The sequence below is a fragment of the Bos mutus genome, chromosome 11 (genome assembly GCF_027580195.1).
Source record: "Bos mutus isolate GX-2022 chromosome 11, NWIPB_WYAK_1.1, whole genome shotgun sequence".
Taxonomy (NCBI): domain Eukaryota; kingdom Metazoa; phylum Chordata; class Mammalia; order Artiodactyla; family Bovidae; genus Bos; species Bos mutus.
The window spans coordinates 11286113-11308692 of NC_091627.1; the positions used below are offsets into that span (position 1 = coordinate 11286113).

The 22580-nt window shown below is 40.2% G+C and overlaps 1 protein-coding gene across 3 annotated transcripts in view; it reads left to right on the plus strand.

The window, feature by feature from the left end:
- Nucleotides 1-22580, plus strand: part of NR6A1 (nuclear receptor subfamily 6 group A member 1) — a 226543-nt gene that overhangs the window by 145534 nt on the left and 58429 nt on the right. Inside the window, exon 1 of one of the 3 annotated variants that reach the window (XM_070379008.1) lies at nt 13003-13137. The exons of the other annotated variants lie outside the window; for them this stretch is intronic. Coding sequence (XP_070235109.1) covers nt 13122-13137 — 16 coding nt within the window. The 5' untranslated portion in view covers nt 13003-13121. Of the gene's footprint in view, nt 1-13002; nt 13138-22580 lie in introns of those variants that run through there. 3 annotated transcript variants of the gene reach the window in all.

Below are 22580 nucleotides of genomic sequence, written 5' to 3' on the forward strand. Positions count from 1 at the left end.
AGGCAGATTCTTACATTGATGTGATTTGAAACAGATCTGTCTGCTAACCCAGTTAAATAACTCAGAAGAGTTTACTAATGCAAGTGTTCAGATATGACTCCTACTACCTATAGCCCTGATACTGTTCTTTTTGGCTAGAGTGCCACTTGAGTCCTGCAGAGATGCTAGTGTTTGGTCCAAGCACCAAGAGAAGATGCTTGGCAAATCCCAGGAAAGCATTTCCGGAAGTCTCTGGTCTCTGTGGGCCTGGGGGGTGGTCCTTTCTCAGCTTTCTGTACTGGTTTGTCCTCACACAGCTGCTTCCACGTTGAAGTCAGTGAAGGCTCTGCATAATTCACTACTTTCTCTCCAAATTAAGGTCCACTCCCTGGAATCGGGATGGACTCTTGAGAGTTAGGGACAGAAGAGAGGAGTGATCCAGTTCACCAAATGGAAGTTCTTTCTCTTTACCTGACATCTGGTTTTAATCCCTTCTTTAGATTTATTTGAAAATCTCTGAAAAAGCAAAAGTCTCTGTGATACTATTAGCTGAACAATACAGCTACACAACTCAGTTATTACTCTCTTCAGGAAGCCCTTCCAACTTTCTGTTTAGTTCATCAAATAATCAAATATATACTGGGCACTAAGAACTAAGTACATCTTGTTTTAAGATGTACTTAAAAACAAGTACATCTCTTCTGAGCACACCTTATATTTTGCCCCTCTTTTAAGACCTATGTATTTTCTTCTCCCACTGGCTTGAGCTCCTCAAGGACAGAACTTTGACTCATTTGTTTTGACTCACTCTCATCTAGCTTGGCAGAGAACACAAATTGCTCATTGTTGACCTGCTCAGAATGCTTAATTCTTTGTCTCTACTTCTGGACAAAAGAAGGGAGAATGATCTTTTTAAAAAATCACTTTATTGAGGTATGATTGATGTATGAAAAAATGTGTATAACTTGATGAGTTTAGAGACAAATATATACTTAGAAGGGCTTCCCAGGTGGCCCAGTGGAGAAGAGCTTACCTGCCAGTGCGGGAGACAAAGGAGATGTGAATTTGATTCCTGGATTGGGAAGATCTCCTGGAGAAGGATATGGCAACCCACTCCAGTATTCTTGCCTGGAAAATTTCATGGACAGAGGAGCCTGGAAGGCTACAGTCTATGGGATTGCAAAGAACTGGACACAACTAAACAACCAATACTTTCACACACATATACCTGTAAAACAATCCAGTTTCAGGCTGCCTTTTATTGTAATTATCTGTTTCTGTAGAGTTATGGATTCCTCGGAAGTCTAGGCCTTTTAACTTTATTTTTGATTCATCAAATACGAATCAAGTACAGTTGGCCCTGCAGATTCCACATCCATGGATTCATCCAATCATGGATTAAAAATATCAAAATTTTTTTAAATTCCAGAAAGTTCCAAAAAGCAAAACTTGAATTTGCTGCATACCAGCACCTATTTACATAGCATTTGCATTGTGTCCATATTTGGTATTGTAAGTCTCACACCCTAGTTAAGTAGTGCTCAAAATTCTTCAAGCCAGGCTTCAGCAATACGTGAACCGTGAACTTCCAGATGTTCAAGCTGGTTTTAGAAAAGGTAGAGGAACCAGAGATCAAATTGCCAACATCCTCTAGATCATCGAAAAAGCAAGAGAGTTCCAGAAAAACATCCATTCTTTATTGACTATGCCAAAGGCTTTGACTGTGTGGATCACAATAAACTGTGGAAAATTCTGAAAGAGATGGGAATACCAGACCACCTGACCTGCCTCTTGAGAAACCTGTATGCAGGTCAGGAAGCAACAGTTAGAACTGGACATGGAACAACAGACTGGTTCCATATAGGAAAAGGAGTACGTCAAGGCTGTATATTGTCACTCTTGCTTCTGTAACTCCTATGCAGAGTACATCACGAGAAATGCTGGGCTGGAAGAAGTACAAGCTGGAATCAAGATTGCTGGGAGAAATATCAATAACCTCAGATAAGCAGATGACACCACCCTTATGGCAGAAAGTGAAGAGGAACTAAAAAGCCTCTTGATGAAAGTGAAAGAGGAGAGTGAAAAAGTTGGCTTAAAGCTCAACATTCAGAAAACGAAGATCATGGCATCTGGTCCCATCACTTCATAGGAAATAGATGGGGAAGTAGTGTTAGACTTTATTTTGGGGGGCTGCAGAATCACTGCAGATGGTGATTACAGCTATGAAATTAAGACATTTACTCCTTGGAAGGAAAGTTATGATCAACCTAGATAGCATATTGAAAAGCAGAGACATTACTTTACCAACAAAGGTCCGTCTAGTCAAGGCTATGGTTTTTCCAGTGGTCATGTATGGATGTGAGAGTTGGACTGTGAAGAAAGCTGAGTGCTGAAGAATTGATGCTTTTGAACCGTGGTGTTGGAGAAGACTCTTGAGAGTCCCTTGGACTGCAAGGAAATCCAAGCAGTCCATCCTAAAGGAGATCAGTCCTGGGTGTTCATTGGAAGGACTTATGCTAAAGCTGAAACTCCAGTACTTTGGCCACCTCATGCTAAGAGTTGACTCATTAGAAAAGATTCTGATGCTGGGAGGGATTGCGGGCAGGAGGAGAAGGGGACGGCAGAGGATGAGATGGCTGGATGGCATCACCGACTCAATGGACATGAGTTTGAGTAAACTCTGGGAGTTGGTGATGGACAAGGAGGCCTGGCGTGCTGTGATTCATGGGGTCGCAAAGAGTCGCACACGACTGAGTGGCTGAACTGAACTGAAGTAAACTAGAGATGATTTCAAGTATTAAGGATGTACATAGGTTATGTGTAAACACTATGCCATTTTATATGAGGGCCTTGAGCATCTATGGATTTTGGTGTCTATGAAGGTCCTAGAACCAATCCCCTGTGGATGCTTAGGGATGGATGACTGTACTCATTTTGTGCTAGATTCTGTAGTAGGTACCAGGAATGTAGAGATGAATCAAATTATGTCTCTGTTCTTAGAATGGTTACAGATCCATGGCAGGCAGGCATCCAACGTGATGAAACTACAGAAATTCATAGGATTAGAACCTTTAGAGCAGGTAAGAATTGGAGATTTCTTGGAAGATATATCTGAATTAGCTGAGAATTAAATAGTTCATGGAAACTAGCCAGGTAGAAGGAAAACAGTGCATGCAGAGGCACATTTGGGAAATTGCAAATAGCACTTCGTTGAGAGCATTGGGAATATGAGAAGGGAAAATGGAGAAGTTGACAAGAGGTTTGATCAGGAAGGCTCTCTTAACTTTGGGAAGGTGATTTATTCTGAAAGAAATTACAGATTTATAGATTTTAAATGGGAGTGTATGGTTTGATTTGAGTTTTAGAAAGCAGCCAGAGTGGAGAATGAATTTGGGAGGGGAGAGGTGGAAAGGACCTTCTGAAATGGCACTAGTGGTAAAGAACCTGCCTGCCCGTTCAGGAGACTTAAGACATGAGGATTCAATCCCTAGGCCTGGAAGATCCCCTGGAGGAGAGCGCGCAGGAGGGCAGTGGAATACCCGCTCCAGTACTCTGCCTGGGAATCCCCTCCGACAGAGGAGCCTGGGGAGCTACAGTCCACATGGTTGCAAAGAGTTGGACAGGACTGAAGTGACAACACACACACACCCGCTGGAAAGAGGGCTTCCCGGGTGGCACTAGTGGTAAAAGAACCCACCTACCAGTGCAGGAGACAGATGTGGGTTCAAGCCCTGGGTTGGGAAGATCCACTGGAGGAGGGCATGGCAACCCACTCCAGTATTTTTGCCTGGAGAATCCCTTGGATAGAGGAGTCTGGCGGGCTACAGTCCATAGGGTCTCAAAGAGTTGGACACGACTGAAGCAACTTTGCCTGCATGCACACGAAGTGGAAAGGTAGAAAAAAATAGCCAACAAGACAGACCTATAAGGAGGCTCTCAAAATAAGCCAGATGAGAAATAGTGATGGCCAAGAATAGGATGGTAGAGATGAAAATAAATGTATGAGTTGGGGAGGAGAAGGAGACAGCAGAGGATAAGATGGTTGACGGCATCACTGACTCAGTGGACGTGAGTTTGAGCAAACTCCCGAAGATGGTGAAGGACAGGGAAGCCTGGCGTGCTGTGGTTCATGGGATCACTAAGAGTTGGACATGACTTAGTGACTGAACAACAGCAACTTTATATTGTTATGCATACACAGAAAATACGTAAAGTAGTATGATGAATCCATGTACCCAGCCTCAACAATAATCATCCAGTGACTAATCTTATCCCATCCATGTCTTTACCTCCCTCACCTCGCCATGTTACTTTGTTTTTGTTTTTTTTTTCTTTTTTTTTTTTTAGTATGGCTAAAACACAATTAGAAAAGGGGAAATAACAGACAAAACTGGATATAAGCACAGGCTAGACTATAAAACGCGTTGGATGATTCCAGTCATTATCCTAAGGGCAATTAGAACTTATTAGAAATTTTAAGAAGATAAGTGAGGTGATCAGATTTGTACTTGGGTAAAATCACTCTGACAACAATATGAAAAAATGAAAAAAAAAACACAAAAAACAATATGAAAAATGAGCCTGAGGAGAGCAAGTGGAAATACAGGAACACAGGTTAGGATACCTAGGTTCAGGAAGAAAACCATGGAAACTTGGCTTAGGGCACAGAAAGCAGACAGATTTAGGAGACATTTAGAATGTAGCAAAGTGCAGGCTAGGAAAAGAAGGACTCAAAGTGACTCCTATGCTTCTGCCTTGGCAAATCTGCTGAGACAGGGCACAGAGAAGTTGCTGAGTAGTAAGTTCTACCTTGAGTTACTTGCACTGTTAGTCAATACCCCAAACAACAAATAAGGATAGGAATGTTGCTAAGAGCTACCGGGGATTGTATTTCCCTGTTCAAAGCCAACCGCGGTTCACAATAAAACACAGTAACGGGTTCTAGAGGAGCACTCACGCATTAGTGTCAGAGACTGCTCTTCCTAAACGCATTTATTTGGAGCAAGTCTCTTGTCTGACTCTCATCGCTCCGCTCAAAGATCGAGGTTACTCTAAGGATAAGAACAAACCTATTCCTCCTTCAACACTCAGTTCAGCATCACCTCTGCTACGAAATCTTGCCAGTCTCAGGTAGACTGGGGTGTTCCTTCTGTGACTTCATCGCTCGAGCGACAAACTCTAACATAAAAGCTTTCTTTTCATGTATCTGTATCCCCCGGAATGTGAACTCCTCAGGGCAGAGGCTCTTTAACCATGGTTTCCCCAAGAGCTAGTGTGGTGGCTGGCACACAGCACATACACTTCAGTAAAAAGACTTGAGTTAATGAATCGATGAACAAATGCTTCCTGGGTGCTCCCTTCCCGAGGAAAATTCCACCCCCTGGCCTCAGAGTTCTCATCCCTTCACACACACCAGACTCGCCCTAGCCCACCTGGGTCACGAACTCTGCGTTGATCTGGGACACCGTAGGGGCCACGATTTTCTTGGGCTGAGCAGGGGCCGTCATGGCAGCACTCTCTCCGCTCCAATGGAAAAGAAAGGACCGCTCCCAGCAGCGGTGAATCTGATGAACTTCCCCTAAGAGGCGATTGCGGCTGCTTGATTCTGAGATGCAAAAATTCGGCGGGGCAGAATATCCTCAAGGTTTACAGTCTCACTAGGAAGGCGTACCGCCTCGCCATGTTACTTTGAAGCATTCCAAAGTATCATCTCATCCATAAGCATTCCAGTTATGTATCTCAGAAGATTTCTTTTTTTAATCTATAGATTTCTCCTCAATCTCTTTTTCCCTTCTCTAAAGTTTACAAGGTTGGGTGATTTGTCTTGTTGAATTTACCACAACCCAGATTTTGCTGATTGGCATCCTTCTGATGTAGATGAGTGTGTTTCTCTGAAGTCTATAGTACTTTTATTTTTGTAGTTGGATATAGAGGCTTGATCATCTTCAGATTCTGCTTTCCGGGCAAGATACTGAGTTCTTCAATCAGAAGATATGTATCTCTTGTTTTCTCTTTTTGTTATGTTAGTAGCTGTTGATGATCAGTATCTAGGACCCATTATTTCATAGTAGCATTCTAATTCCAGTATTTCTTGTTCACTTATTAGCTGGAATGTTTCTACAAAGAGAAATTTTTCCATTGCTGTTGATTACCCTATGCTGTATCTCATTTAGGAAAAGCAGGGTAAATACTTGATTCTTTACCTTTTTAGTATTTAATAATTTTCAAAAGGTTGTGTTAGTTCCCTGGCATCCTTCAATGGTGACAGTGTTCAGTTAATTTTAGTTATTCTTTTTAAACGATATTCAGATTGTTTCATGTTTGGTTAGAGTGGCTGATTTAGTAGCTTTTGAGGAGACAGGAATAATAGGTTTTGAATGTAAGTGGGGTAAAAGGGAGAAAGGAGTCAGAGTTCCAGGTTTTGGCTTGGGTTGTTGAGGCTGTACACACTGAAACTGAGAAAGAGGAGCAGGTTTCAAAGGGCAGACATATTTGGACATGTCTGAGGTGCATATGATCGATGCATCTTGGAGATACCCAGAAGGCAGTTGGATAATAAGATGTGAGGCTCAGAGGAGCAGTCCATGAGTCCAGGACCCAGGATAGAGCTCAATTGCTATGTGGAATTGACTCATTTGATTATGTGTGTTATATCTTATTTGATAGAAATCAGTCCCTCTGCCAGCTGAAACGACACTGTACCCCAAAGTAAGATTATTAAGCCCTGTTGCCTTCTCTTTTCTGTGTGCTTATCTTTAGAGAGTCAGGTTCAATCTCTAGTAGAGCAGAAAGGACAGAACTGGTTGTAGGGAGGATTGCCACTTGTCCGGTTTACAACCGGTCCTTTTGGTTTTCAGATTTATTACAACCAGTCCCTCAATTAGAGGAGAGCTCTGTGTATGGGTAGAATTTACTGGAGTTGGAATTGAGGCTGGGTGAACTGGTTTTGGCTTTGCAGGAATAGCCTAGGGCAATCTATTGTGAATATTTGTATTCCTGAAGGATTTTATTTCCCTCTCCCATGTTCCTGCTTTCTGAAGCGACTCCTTTCCTTCCTTTCTCTAATCAACAAAATATTCATTGAGCACCTGCTTTGTGTCACGCACTGGGTATACAATGGTGAACAAGAATAAGGGGCACAGTCCCTGCCTTTATATAGCTTGGAATCTAGGAGATACATATATATATTACACATGTTAATCAGAAGATCATTAGCAACATATCCTTCCATACTAATACAGGAACTCAGTAAATAGGACATATTGGCCAGAAATCTTTTCTTACCAGTGCTGGATCTTCTTTATTGGAAGATAAGGTGTCAAGTTTACAAATGAGAAAACATATTTAAAACAAAAGGCCTGACACATAAGGACTTTGAAATGGAGTTTGTTTAGGGGGAAAAAAAAAAGCTCCTTTGAAGAAAGATGGAAGAGGTAGAAAATGTGAAAATGAAAGTAGACTGTGAATGCACTCTTAAGTTTAATTAAAAACAACAACAAAAAAAGCTGCACGCCACCTGCTCACCTACACAATATACATACCAAAAGCCTTCTAATTGCCTGCTATGTGATACATGCTAAATGCAAGACTGTGCTCTGAAATTACCAAAGCTTTACTCTTTGGGGTTATATTCAGACTAATAATGAAGATACTGAGTTGGCCAAGAAGTTCGTGTTTTTCTGAAACATCTTACAGAAAAATCTGAACAAACTTCTTGGCCAACCCCATAGAACTGTGAAGTAAAAACAGTAGGTAGTTTGTATTACCATGATATATTTTAGGGATCCAGTCATGTGCGACTCTTTGCAATCCCATGGACTGTAGCCTACCAGGCTCCTCCATCCATGGGATTTTCCAGGCAAGAGTACTGGAGTGGGTTGCCATTTCCTTCTCCAGGGGATCTTCCTGACCCGGGGATCGAACCCAGGTCTCTGGCATTGCAGGCAGAAACGCTTTATCCTGTGAGCCACCAGGGAAGCCCCAGGGATCCAGGCAGCATGGCAACAGAGTGTGGTTTGACTGTCTGATTTGAGGGCTAGGAGGATGGAGTGTTAGAATACCTCACAGTGGCGCTGATATTTAAATTGAGTCCAGAAAGATGAGTTATTGCTAGTGGAAGCTATAAGAAAGTAGCAAGGGGAGTTATTCCAGGCAAATGTTATAGCTTAGCATATTTGCACTACAAGTGGCTTAGTATGGCAGGAGTGATGGGTATTTGTAGGAAGTAGTAGTAAATGAAGCTGGAGAGATCAGCAGGGGCTAGATGGTAAAGGGCATTGGGATTGTGGATTTTTATGTTACAGGGAGCCTGGGAGCCGTTGACTAGTCACAGCTCATGCTGCAGTTTTTATCTTGCATACCTTTGTCCACAGTCCTCACTTACACAGAAGTGAGTTACTCGTAGGCAGAAAACTCTTCCTGTGTCATCTGACCATTTTTTTTCATCCAGTCAGACAAATACATGGATAGACAAATGAAACAACAACTTGAAGTCAGGGCCTAGGCCAGAGTCTATCCAGAAACTACTGGGTTTCAAGTGGTCTTCCTTTTTAGGGGTACCAAAGAAGAAAGGCTGTCTGGCCATTTGCCCAGCCCCTAAGTCTTGCTTTTTACCTCTGTGATCTTTTTTACTTCATTTGTACATGTTGCTTAACAGCAGTTTGAGTTGTTGCTATATTCAGAGCTGCAGTATTTTATTTGCATTAAACTCTAGGCTTAATTATGAAGAAGGTAGGCAGAGGTTCCATATGGGTTGAATAAGTCGCAACTAGTTTAGGCTTCTCAAGAGACAGAATAGTTGGCTGTGTTTATGCTTATATGTTGTATATCTGTTTCTTTTCTTTTTTTTTTTCAAAGGGACTGATTTAGTCATACTATGATCTATGATACTTTAAAAATTTATGTACAAGATCCTGACTGGAGAGAATTTTTTAAAGGAGGGCTCACTCTTTCCCGGTCTTCAGTTTGTGGGTGGAAAACTGATCTAATTAAAAACTCGACTCATTTAAATTTACTTGATTGTTTCAAAAATGTCTTTTTACAATCGATTTGTTCAAATCACAAAGTACTTACGAGATGCATACATTGCATTTGCTTATACTTATAAGGCTGTTCTTTTTTTAAAATTGCCCTTGATTTTTTAAAAAATATTACCAGGGCTTCTTTGCTTCTTGTAGACTTTCTCTAGTGGCAGCGAGGGAGGGCTCCTCTCTAGGTGCAGTGCGTGGGCTTCTCACTGCGATGGCTTCTCGTGTTGTGGAGCACAGGCTCTAGGCACTCAGGCTCAGTAGTTGTGGCCACATGGGTTTAGTTGTCCTGAGGCATGTGGAATCTTTCTGGACCAGGGATCAAACCCATGTCCTCTGCATTGACAGGCAGATTATTAACCACTGGACCACCTGGGAAGTCCAAGATTATTCTTACACCCTGCAGTCTTTTTTTCTAGCCATTCATGTTACTCTTCTTCATATAGGTTTAGTTCCTGATTTTGTATCATAAGCATTAAAAAGTCTTTTGTGATTCTTTTTCCTTCAAGTCCTGAAATACCTTTCCTGCCTGTCTACATGTTGAACACCAAGGTTCAGCTCCCTCTCTGTGGCATACCACTCCAATCTAATCAATTTTCTTTCATCCATTTCCCTGATACATAGATCTAAGGTAAGAATCTCATAACATTCATTTCTGTCAGTTCAGTCAGCATAGTGCCTAGTTCATAGGAGACACTCAATGAATGTTTGTAGGATTGGATGAAAACCCTTAGTCCTTAGTTTCTAAAATATTTTTAGTTTGTGGCTCTGGATTATTTTTTGTTTTTTTTTTTCCCCTGAACTATGGACTCCTCTTTCAAACTCCAGGAATAGATGGCAAAAGTAGAAATCATATTTAAGTATGTTCTTGGTTACTCCTGTTGTTTTCCTGAACTTGAGAGCTTTGCTTGTTAGTCTCAGTTAGTATGGTCTTCATTTGGCTGTGTTTCATTATTCATGTTTAGTTGAATTAAACTCCTGTCCTTGCCATAAGAAATGTCTGCAATCAAGCATCTGACAGATGAAAACTAGAGACCTTGGGCTTTTGTTTTTTTGTGTGGTTTTTCAAGTTTAAAAAGAAATTAATATATTTTCTGCATAATTCTGTTTTTCTGAAATGGATAGAGATATTCTAACTAGTCCCTCTCTATCAGTACTTACATGGCTTTCACTTTGCATCAGACTATCATTGAAACTTCTTGAAGGCAAATAAGGCTGAGATGATTCCAGTGATTGTGTAGTCACTAGAATTGCTATCTTTTGTTTTACTTTGAAGGACTGAACATAATACATCTTGATTACCCCCTTCAGCTTAGAAATCTGCCATCTTCTTTGAAAGTTGCCATTTGAATAAACAAACATGAAAATAATGTTGAATAGTGGCATCTAAAAAGAGGCTTTGTTGTTTTCTTTCCAAGATACGTGGCATTATGGAGGAAATGAGGGACCTAGGATATTTGGATTTCTTCTCAAGTGGTCTGATGACTTGCTTTTTTCCTTTTCCTGGGCCTCAGTTTCCCCATCTTTAAAATGAAATTGAACCAGTTTCTTGCAAGGTTAACTGAGGTTCTGCTGTTCATAATTTGAATTCAGCTTTTGAATTCTGTTAGATATGCAGAATGCAAATATTGCAGGTGTTGGTTGGATGTAGAATTTTTTTCTACATTACAAAGCTAGTATTAGCAAGTAGAAAATGTTGCTGATTTCTTACTCTTTTCTCTCCTTCCCACTGATAAATTCCATGAATCCTTTTAATCTATTTAAATGATTTTTCTTGACTATAGTTGTTTTAACAATCTTGGGAGCTCGAGTTTAGATTTAAGGTTTGTCTTTTGCATTTGCATGGTGACTAAGGTGCATGTGCATATTCTCTGCCTTTTCCTCCCAGTAGAACTTAAAAAGGGCTCTCAAAAAACTTGTGGGACTGAAGATATTGAAGAAATATGACTCTGTATCTAAAGATAAAACTTACCTGCCTTAAACTATGTTAAAGATTTGTTCATCAAGGATTATTACTGAGACCCACTACCGCGTTCAGTCCCTGGGTCAGGAAGATCCCCTGGAGAAGGAAATGGCAACCCATTCCAGTGTTCTTGCCTGGAGCATTTCATGGACAGAGGAACCTGGTGGGCTACAATCCATGGGGTGGCTAAGATTCAGACATGACTGAGTGACTAACTTTCACACCCTTTAAAATCAAGAATGCTGCTTCAGTCCTGATATTAGTAGGTTAACCAATAGCTCCCCATTTTATATTTTCCTCCAAAGGTTGTTGCAGTAAAGCAGAGATTCACTACACTTAATCTCTTGTTTGAGTGAGAATAGGAATGGGAAAGCTGGTTGATGTGTTTCTGTTGGACTGAGGTGCATGATGGCAGTGGCAGAAAATTTATTTTTAGGCAGACAAATTATAACGTTTTCTCCTCTAAATCATTGGTCACTTTCCCTTTAGGCCCTACACTGTAGGGTGACTTAGTGTTCTCTCTCTTGGTTGGGAAATCCCTCTAGTGATAGTGGTAGCAATATTTGCCAGTGACATATTCCACTCCCACCCCCAAAAAAGTCTCCTTTTTTATGGAATACTGCTATAAACTGTGCCTAGCCTTTAAGTTATTTCCAAGGCTGGGAGATTATAGGATGAAACACTGCAAAGTTAAAAAGCATTTGAGGGTGGGGAGATTTGGGAGAATAGCATTGAAACATGTATAATATCATGTATGAAACGAGTCGCCAGTCCAGGTTCGATGCGTGGTACTGGATGCTTGGGGTTGGTGCACTGGGACGACCTAGAGGGAGGGGAGGGGAGGGAGGAGGGAGGAGGGTTCAGGATGGGGAACGCGGGTATACCTGTGGTGGATTCATTTCGATATTTGGCAAAACTAATACAATATTGTAAGTTTAAAAAAAAAAAAAAAAAAAGCATTTATCCCTGGCAACTGGTCTCTCTTTGATCATCCCACCTTCTCAGTGGAACTTGCCCTGATGTTGTGTTCTAATATCTGAATGGATAGCTGAATGTTTGACATCATGTGTCATTAGCATATGGCTCTGATTTGCCAGCCTCTGCAGATCTGTGGCAGTGTTTGAGCAACTATCCACACACCTGGTATGATGTGCTCTGCCATGTGTTACTGGTATGGTTCACAAATCAAGGAGGCATAGCATAATGATTGCTTAATGTCTTAGGAGTTTTACAGGAATGAAGCAAGAAGCTTACTTTCAAGATTTACACTCTTGACTAGGAATGGGGGATGAAATTTCTAACCTTTACTTTCCAAAAGGATTTTGCAGACCTAGTTCCCTCTCTCCACATTATTTCAAACTAGTGTGTATAGCCACAGCATGAAAGTTAAGGGCCGGAGTTAAAGTGAACCCTGCAAATAACTCAGAGCTTCACATTTTAATTTTCTCAGAAGAATTTGCCATGTCATTGTTTATTATAATGACAAAAAGCAGGGGATGCCACTCCTACCCCTCCCAACACATGCGTAACACGGAGTCTTTGTTTTTCTTTTTCTTCTCCCAAAGGTTCTAACTCTAAACTTTTAATTCAAATTACAAAAGAATATAACATAAAATAGCTCTTAAAAGAAAGGATAAAAAAACCCCTATGTGGCGGATTCATTTTGATATTTGGCAAAACTAATACAATTATGTAAAGTTTAAAAATAAAATAAAATTAAAAAAAAAAAAAAAAAACCCTACATACTGGAACTCTTTTAAATGAAAACAAAGTCCTTCTAGAGTACTGCCTTTTAAGTTAAGAATCTCAGCTTTAAAAAAGACGGGAGGAGTATTTCCTACTAAATGTTTCCATAATAGTTTTCAGAGACATGGTAGGCAGTATTGTTAACTAAAGAAAATAAGTCTATCAGTTCCACTTAGATAACCTTTGGTAATAAACGAACTCCGTACACGTTGTGACCTTAGCGCCTGAACTTTCTAATCACATGACTGGCTTGTAAACTGACCTGTGAGGATGACTGTTGTAGTTCGGGCTAAGAGAGAGAAATTGGCCAAGTGTCGGAAGAGTGGTCATCAGGCTGGACTTGTCTTGTAATCTCCTTTTCTTCATGGCTGCAATAGAACTTCCCAACAGACTCCGAGAAGCATGAAATGGAGACATGGGAAGGTAAGGGAGCGGACTGTTTCCGTCTGAGCTCAAATCTAAGGTTTAGAAATTTTCTTTGAAGGTTTAGAGCAGATAGTAGCCTTGAGGGAAGAGAGAGGCAGTTCAGTTCTTTTTTGTGTGTGTCTTGGCAGAATTCAGCCAACAAGTTTTATGTAAATAGCAACTGACTGTGAATGTTTTGAAATAAGAGAAAAACAAGAGAGAACTGTACTAAATTGGTTATTGTGATTGATGTTTTTTTTTTTTTAATGAGCAGAAGAAAGGAAAGAAAAAATGGATTGAAATTAAGTAACTTGAAAAAAATCTTAACTTCATTTTACATCACAGTTCTTAGGTAAAGTTTACATTTAAAAAAATTGTTCTGTTTACTTCTTGACAGACTTTGTTTATATTTTAAATTCCCTAATCCAGTTCACCATCTGCCAAAGCCTTATTTAGTACTGTTAATTATAGATAGTATTGGGGTCTTGAGGCCTTGATAAGGCAACCTCATTTCCTTTGGGGGAACTTAGATACTTTACGGTATAAGACTAAGCCATTGCTAATTTCTTTTTAAGTGGACTGATTTTAAAATGGATATATTCTCGCTCTCTCTCTCAATCCCTCTTGCTGTCTCTCATTAATAGCAAGTAGTGTTGAATTTGTATGTTTGGAATAGGCTCTTGTGTGAGAAACCCCAGTGTGCCAAAACTTTATTATTTGAGCCAGAAAAGACATAGACAGCTAAAGAAACAGCTAGAAAATGAATCTTAGTATTAAAGATTTGCTGTATTTGTTCGCTGTGTTTATACAGAGCCTAAGACTTTACCAAAAGTTTGGTTTCTCATATGCATTACTGAGTTATAGCCAAAAGAGTTTCAGATTCTTTGAGGCACTGGTATATTTCTAGGAATGACATTCATCTATGAAATGCTTTCTTAGCAAAGCTTCCCACCCCCTTGCAGCATGCCTAACATCTGCCATAGGCAGCTTTGCAGTTTAATTCTTACTCTGAGGATGCCCACTCTGGAGAAATGGGAACTTATCTCACAGCAAAATTCTTCTTTATAGTAATACTTTATTGTAATGCTCCCTTATAAATTCTCCCCCAACACTTTACCAGCATTGCTTCATTGGTTTTTATTATAAGTTGGAGGAAACAATAAAGTTTACAGAAATTATCAATTACATGCATGATCTGATATTTTTTATCTTGAACAACTTCCTCTCTTTCCCCCAGTAGGCACAGAAATTCTTTGTTAAACTAATCTGGATATACTAGCTTTTCCAGAAGGGAGTAGTTTACGAAGATTTGCTTTCAATCCTTGGAGTAGCTTAGGGGTAAGTAGAGATACCAGAGCAATAGTTATATGAGTTTGGAGGGAATAGGTCTGAAGGATTTGGATATTTTTCTACCAGTTTGAATCTGTTAGCAGTATGTAGTCCACCCATTCTGAAAGAGAAAAAATGTTTGAACAGAAAGTTCTCCCTCAGTTCTTAATTAAATATTGAAACTTCAATTTTTCTTAGCTGTTCATTGGCAGAAAATAACTATGGTACTAAAACAAGAACTTTTATAAAACAAGTGAATTTTTAAAATGTCACCTGAATCATCCATACAAAATTCTAATAAGGTATAATGAATTAACCCTACTGAAGGAGGTCTTTGAAAGCTTAAAAAGCAAAAAGAAATCAGTGAAAATGCTACTGTAAAAAAAGCATTGCCTGGTTTTAGATATTGGGCCCTTGTCCATTTAAATTAACCTTTGTCACAGCTGGGCATACAAATGTTTTGTTTTAGTTCACAGAGGGTTAACTCTATTCAAGCTTTCACTGTGGCAGGCCTGATCTGTGGAGTCATACAATCTGGTCTTTCAGCCCTGCCAGTCGCTAGGCAGGAAGTCTTATTTCTTAAGCTATCTTTCAGAATGGGGGGTTGGGATTTGGAGAAAGGTGGGTGGGGGAAGGGCCTTGGAGCATCTGTAAGGATCAATAACAGAGAGCAAGCCGCAGAGAGGCCATTGTGCACACTTCAAGATAGATGTAGCCCTTTTGCACGGCCCCTGCCTGGCAAGACAGACACCTAAAACCAAAACAATGCCACTGAATGAATTCCCTGTGAAAATAAGATTGCTGTTTAAAAGAGGAAAAGTACTTGAGTGCCCTTTTAATGTTGGGAATATTCTCATTCCTCAACTTGCTGGGATCAGGCAACCCCCACTAGAAATAACTCCAAATTGATTTTTAAATGCCTTTTGTCCGTATGCTAATACTGTATTGAATTGGAGAGGGTGATCATTTTGGTCTTAGTCACGTGCATCAAAGCTTTGAGTAAGTAGTCTTTTTTTCTCTCTCTTTTTTTCTTTTTTATTCTAACGTTTGTTTTACCTTCTTGATATTGGAGACATCATAAAAGAATTTTAAAAAAATTTGGCTAGGATTTGAATAACACATGTGTGGAATCCTGCTCCCCTCCCCAACAGCTGGTATTGGCTCTTGAAACTTCAACTGAGCTAAACAGATGCTCTTAAGTGTTATTTTGAGATCATTTAAACCAGATTTGTAGGCACGAAATCTACTAAAATCATAGGTCTTATTTTAAAATACACTGAAGTTGTGATATGCTACATCCTAATGCACATTATATGAATGTTAAACAGAAATACCTGAAATACTTGGGAAAGTGAGCAAATTCTGCCAATGAAGTTATGATTTTAAAAGCACTACCAAGTTTGTTCTTTTACTTCAGCCCACATTTTCATTTTTCGAATTCCCATTTTTCAGGCCCAACTGTAACATTCCTGTTTTACTGTATCCTTTTTCAGAGGACCAAGACAGTAATTCAGTAGGTATTTTTATGATGCAAATTCTTTATGGCAGTTGGAAAGAGTAATGGAGTCTTTGCTGCTTCTCTTCTGCTAAACTCCCAAATTATTGTTGACAACTGATGGTAACGACTGTGGAAAATGGAATCATAAAGAACTTCTAATGTCCTTCTTCCAGTTAAAAATCTCCCAGGAATAAATACATAAGCTAACTGGGGGTCCATAATGTGACTTGCAGATACACAAATGCAGTAAGGGGAGAGAGAAGACCTGTATTGAAAAGAGCCCCAAGTTTAATTTATTTTATGCTTCTTTAATTGAGACCTGACATATTCTCCTGGACAGTTTTGAGGCTTGAGAGAATATATCAACACTTCAAAAGATCATTCGGGTGTTTTTAACACATCTCTAACCTGTACACCTTTTCTGGGGGAAATGATATATGAAAAGAAAATTTTAATCATCACAAAAACATTGTTTTTGCCTTTCTGATGCATTGTAATTCTGAATCGCAGAAGGGATCAATTCTTTTAATGGGTATTTTCCAGAGAAATACAAATATTACTAACAAAATCTGGAAGTTCAGTTACATTTACTTTGTATTAAAATGGGGTATGAAACCTACCATGACCCTTTGAACAATGTGGTCTTTAATGTGCTTTAGGGGGAGGGCCTAGTGAAGGAAAAGCCATAAAAGTCTTCAGGGTTCAAGATGAGGTTGGGATTTTAGGCCATCGCTTTTGTCATTTTCACACACAAACATCACTGCAATCATGTTTGATTTAGCATCCTTAATACAATGAGGTGGGAGAACAAAAGGATATCAGAGGCACAAGTATGAAAGCCAAACATTCTCCCTTCCCCCCAATTTTTTTCAGATCATTCTTTTTGTGTCCTCTGCTACTGAGTCTCTCTAAGCCAAGAAAATTAGTCCCTTTATAAGAATCTTCTTTTTGCATGCCTCAGTGGTTTGCTTAGGCATTTGAAAAACAAGCTGTTTCTCAGATATTTTTTAGTTACATTAAAAGTCATGTCTCAAAGACTTGGTTAAAAACACCATAATTAGGAAAAATGCATCTACTCATATTTCAAGGTTGAGGGTTTGGGGGTGTTCTCAATGCACAGCTGTTTTACATATTTTGAAAAGCCTGATAGATGTAAAGGTCATTGCTAACTCTAACAGGGTCTTGATGCTCACACTGTGATCCAAGGACCTTGCATTAATTAGGATGAGAAGCATGGAAGGTCAGGAGTCAACTGACTGGTGGGCCTTGGTGAATTGTCGTTGGGGCCAATCAGAATTCGTATAAGATTTTTAGCCGTTGAAACCAAACCAAAACAAAAACAAAAAACTAAAGAACAAAAAACCTGCTGTTGCTTCCATGGCCTCTGAGCAGATCCCTTGGCCTGAATGGTAAGGGCTTGTCCTGTGCTGCCCAGATGGCTCATAAAAACTTGACTGCGTCCATTGGTTTGCTACAGACTTCCCAGTGTTGGGTTAAGAACCTCAGCAGCCTGCTCTGTCACTTGGCCAAGTCACTTGACCTCTGTGAGCCTCCATTTCCTCATATGTACAACAGTGGATGGTAATACCAATCTCCACAGGGTTGTTACAGGAATTGAATAAGAGAACCTCTGTCACAGTGCCCAACACATGCTTAACATGCCTTGACATTGAAATGAGTTTTAAATAGTAGTGAATTTAGGGAGATTAGAAAGGAGAGGATTCTTGGGTGAGGCTATGGCTGGTGCTGTTTATATTCTAGTCAGAAAAGTCCTCAGGGAGTGCCTCCATTCAGTAGGGAGCAATCAGGGGAGGAACCTTTGGAAATTGGAAAATTCTGTACAACCAGTGAGACAAGCTACTGAGTTTTCTCCTGCATCCAGCTGCTGTGCTCATATCCAATTACTGAGCTAATAAAAATGATTAGTAAGGGCCCCCCTGCAGAATTTGAAGCTTTTTCCCCTAAGAGAGGTGTTTTTTTTTTTAAACAGTTGTTTTGTTGGGAAGAAGGGATGGCTTCTGAGTGAGCAAACAGATTAAGTCATTATTAGGAAAGGAAGGATAATCATGTTAGTCTTATTTTCTTTCATGTATTTTAGGAGATAAATAGTTGCCAAGATGATTGCCATGGCCATACTTGGTGAGGTAATACCGTTGGGAATATTATTAACATGCATATCGTTGTCCTGTTTAACTTTGGAGTCTTCAGTCTCTCTGCCTTGTACTTGAGAGGATGTAACAGTGATTCATTTTCTTATCTCTGTATTTAAAATTATAATTTATGTAGCCAACATTCATTGAGCCCTGGGAACACAGGTGAATCAGACATAATTCCTTACCTGAATTGCAGCTCCCCCTTTTCAGCTACAAAGAGGGAGAAATAATTTTAATGTTATTTAACAGATATTAACATTATCAGAGTTTTAATTTTTATTTATTTATATATTTTTTGGCCACACAGCATGTGGGATCTTAGTTCTTTGACCAGGAATTGAGCGCTTGCCCCCTGCAGTGGAAGTGTAGACTCTTAACCACTGGACTACCAGGAAAATTCCTCACTTAGAGTTTTTGATAAACACAATGGAATACTACTCAGCCATAAAAGGGAACGAAATTTTGCCATTTGCAGCAACATGATTGGACTTGAGGGCATTATGCTAAGTGAGATAAGTCAGACTAAGAAATACTATATGATATCACTTATCTAAAAAATACAAGAAGAAGCAGACTCACAGTTACGGATAACAAATTAGTGGTTACCAGTGTGTTCAGTTCAGTTCAGTCACTCAGTCATGTCCGACTCTTTGCAACCCCATGAATCACAGCACGCCAGGCCTCCCTGTCTATCACCAACTCCCGGAGTCCACCAAAACCCATGTCCATTGAGTTGGTGATGCCATCCGACCATCTCATCCTCTGTTGCCCCCTTCTCCTCCTGGCCCCAATCTTTCCCAGCATCAGGGTCTTTCAAATGAGTCAGTTCTTCACATCAGGTGGCCAAAGTATTGGAGTTTCAGTTTCAACATCAGTCCTTCCAATGAATACCCAGGACTGATCTCCTTTAGAATGGACTCGTTGGATCTCCTTGCAATCCAAGGGACTCTCAAGAGTCTTCTCCAACACCACAGTTCAAAAACATCAATTCTTCGGCACTCAGCTTTCTTTATAGTCTAACTCTCACATCTGTACATGACTACTGGAAAAACCATAGCCTTGACTAGATGGACCTTTGTTGATAAAGTAATGTCTCTGCTTTTTAATATGCTGTCTAGGTTGGTTGTAACTTTCCTTCCAAGGAGTAAGCATCTTTTAATTTCATGGCTGCAGTCACCATCTGCAGTGATTTTGGAGCCCAGAAAAATAAAGTCAGCCACTGTTTCCACTGTTTCCCCATCTATTTGCCATGAAGTGATGGGACCGGCTGCCATGATCTTCGTTTTCTGAATGTTGAGCTTTAAGCCAACTTTTTCACTCTCCTCTTTCACTTTCATCAAGAGGCTCTTTAGTTCTTCTTCACTTTCTGCCATAAGGGTGGTGTCATCTGCATATCTGAGGTTATTGATATTTCTCCTGACAATTTTGATTCCAGCTTGTGCTTCCTCCAGCCCAGCGTTTCTCATGATGTACTCTGCATAGAAGTTAAATAAGCAGGGTGACAATATACAGCCTTGACGTACTCCTTTTCCTATTTGGAACCAGTCTGTTTTTCCATGTCCAGTTCTAACTGTTGCTTCCTGACCTGCATACAGGTTTCTCAAGAGGCAGGTCAGGTGGTCTGGTATTCCCATCTCCAGTGTGTGTGGGGTACAAACTTTTGGGTATAAGGTAGGCTCAGGATGTATTAATACAGAGCAGTGGGAATACAACCTATATTTTGTAATAGGGCTTCCCAGGGGGTGTTAGTGGTAAAGAACCTGCCTGCCAACGCAGGAGACATAAAAGACGCAGGTTCGGTCCCTGGGATGGGAAGAGCCCTTGGAGGCAGGCATGGCAACCCACTCTAATACTCTTGCCTGGAGAGTCCCATGAACGGAGGAGCCTTGCAGGCTATAGTCCATAGGGTCTCAAAGAGTTTGACACAACTGAAGTGAGTTGGCACACATACACGCACATAAATGGAAAGCAACCTTTAAGCTTGTATAAAATATTTAACATTTAAGGGAAAAAACAGGTTTTGAGGGCAGTTGCTGGGAGAGGAAGAACATTTGGCTGCCAAAACATTATTCAAAACTGGCAGTAAGTTTTGTTTGCACTTTGGGGCCTTATATTCTTTAGTTTTTTGACTAGTTAGACATTTCTTGAAGCATTTTTGCTGTTACACATGTGAAAAGTAGAATATTGAAATACTTTTCTATTTTTTTAATAAAACTTGAGTCCTGGAATGCAGTTGGTAAAAATGTGGAGAGAGACTGAATCTTTTTTCTCTGTTTCTCTGTTAGCATTCTGTTCATTGAGCAAAACTTTTTACTTCCATGAAATTTCAGCAAGTGGATGTGATGACTGTAGCAACCTAGCTTTGCTTTTCAAAGGAGCTGATAAGTTATGGATAACTTATTAAATGTCAGATATATTTAATTAAGGATTTCCCTGGTGGCTCAGACGGTAAAAAATAAGTTTATTAACTAACTGCTCTACAGCAAATGCATGTTTTAGACCTTTAAAAATAAAGAAAGAAATACCATCCCAGTGGCTGTTTAATCCCTAAATACATATACTTGAGTCTGTGCAAATGAGAAATGTGTAAATGAAAGTCTTGGCACCCAGTAGCTGCTGGTCATGAAGTCTTGGCTGTTGTTACTATTATAAGAATATGTATACATGCACACACTCACAAGTGTGTGAAAAACTCGTTCATGGTTTTCAAGTGTGCCACGAGATAGTTGATTGCTGACAGCAAGAAAATCTACCACCCTCATATCTTGTATTGATGGGGCAGGAGAAGGGTTTGGTGATGGTGTGCTACAATTAATTTCTTTCCTTGTCTTTAGGTATAGTCCATGCAATTGTTTTAACCATATCACATATTTAAATGGTACTTTAAGAAACTGACCATCACATTGTTCCATTAGGATTCTAGGTCGCTTTTGAATGTGTGGAAATTAATTCTCCCTCAGCACCTCTGCTCTTGTCCTCACACACCTTTGAGTCATATACACTAAAACACTTGCCATAAGGGTTACAAATCTGATACCAAAGAAAAACTACCAATCATAGAATATGTTTTAGTAGGGAAAGATCATCATATGTCATATGCTGAAAAATATTTGAACTTAGTTTCTTAATTCTTTTTTTCCACCAACCAGTAGTCTTACCAAAGAAAGAGAATGATGAATGTCTAGGGAGTCTTGGGGAGTGGTGGAGAAGGAGTGTTAGTTTTATGAAAGTACTGATCCAGGGCCTTAGGGAAGCAGAACCCTGTGGTTCTGATGGCTACATTAGTAAAATCATGTGAGTGTAATTGTGAAAGAATGCTTATGTACATTATTTAAGTTTCATAATTTATGGTCTTAATAATGAGTACAGAGAGACTCTAGCACTTTTTCTGAACAGTGTTTTGAAAGTAGTTACAAAAGACTTTTTGGCAGTTAGAGTGTGAATCTCATAATGCAACATGTCTGTGTTCTGGCCCTGCATGGTAAATCTGGTCAGAATTCTGGTGAAAGTAGCCTTTTGGTAAGGCAGTGTGGCACATGTGGTTTTACTTAAAGCATGCTCATTTGTCTCTCTTTCACCAGGACCTTAGAACTGGGCAGCAACCTTGGTAGCTAAGTACTGAGCTTTGAGCATTGGCATAAGGTTTTTGGGATGGCTCACCAGTTATTCAACTAGAGTTCTTACAAACTGTGCACTTGATTTTGCAAGTAGAGAAACTGTGGCATTCATTCAGCTGACATTCACTAGTGGTTTCCTTATGTTTAGTTATTGAGCTGTGTATATAAGGATACAGAAAAATGAAGATTCTCTTCCTGCTCCGTAGAGCTTACAGTCTAGCAGAGTGAGATAGGTAAATGCAAAAAAAGTGGAAGTGAAAGTCGCTCAGTCATGTCCTACTCTTTGTGACCCCACGGACCATACAGTGCATGGAATTCTCCAGGCCAGAATACTGGAGTGGGTAGCCATTCCCTTCACCAAGGGATCTTCCCAACCCAGGTATTGAACCCAGGTCTCCCACATTGTAGGCGGATTCTTTACCAGCTGAGCCACAAGGGAAGCCCAAGGATACTGGAGTGGGTAGCCTATCCCTTCTCCACCGGGTCTTTCTGACCCAGGAATAACTGGAGTCTCCTGCATTGCAGGCCGCTTCTTTACCAGCTGAGCTACCAGGGAGTCCCAAGTGCAACAAAGTGAGGCACGATAATAGCAATCCTGGAAGGTACAGAGGAAAGAGTGCTCTTTTTTTCCCCCTCCTTTTTGGCCACACCGTGCAGCACACAGAACTTTGCCCACCAGGGACGGAACCCATGCTCCTTGCAGTGCAAGTGCTGAGTCTTAACGACTGAACCATCAGGGAAGTCCAAGAGTGCTCATTTCTATTTGGACTACCAGGTTAGGCTTCAACCAGAAAGGCATTATGACAGCTTGGTCAGCGTTTGTCAGGCTGGTGAACTGGGAAAGGGGACTCCCAGGCAGAAGGA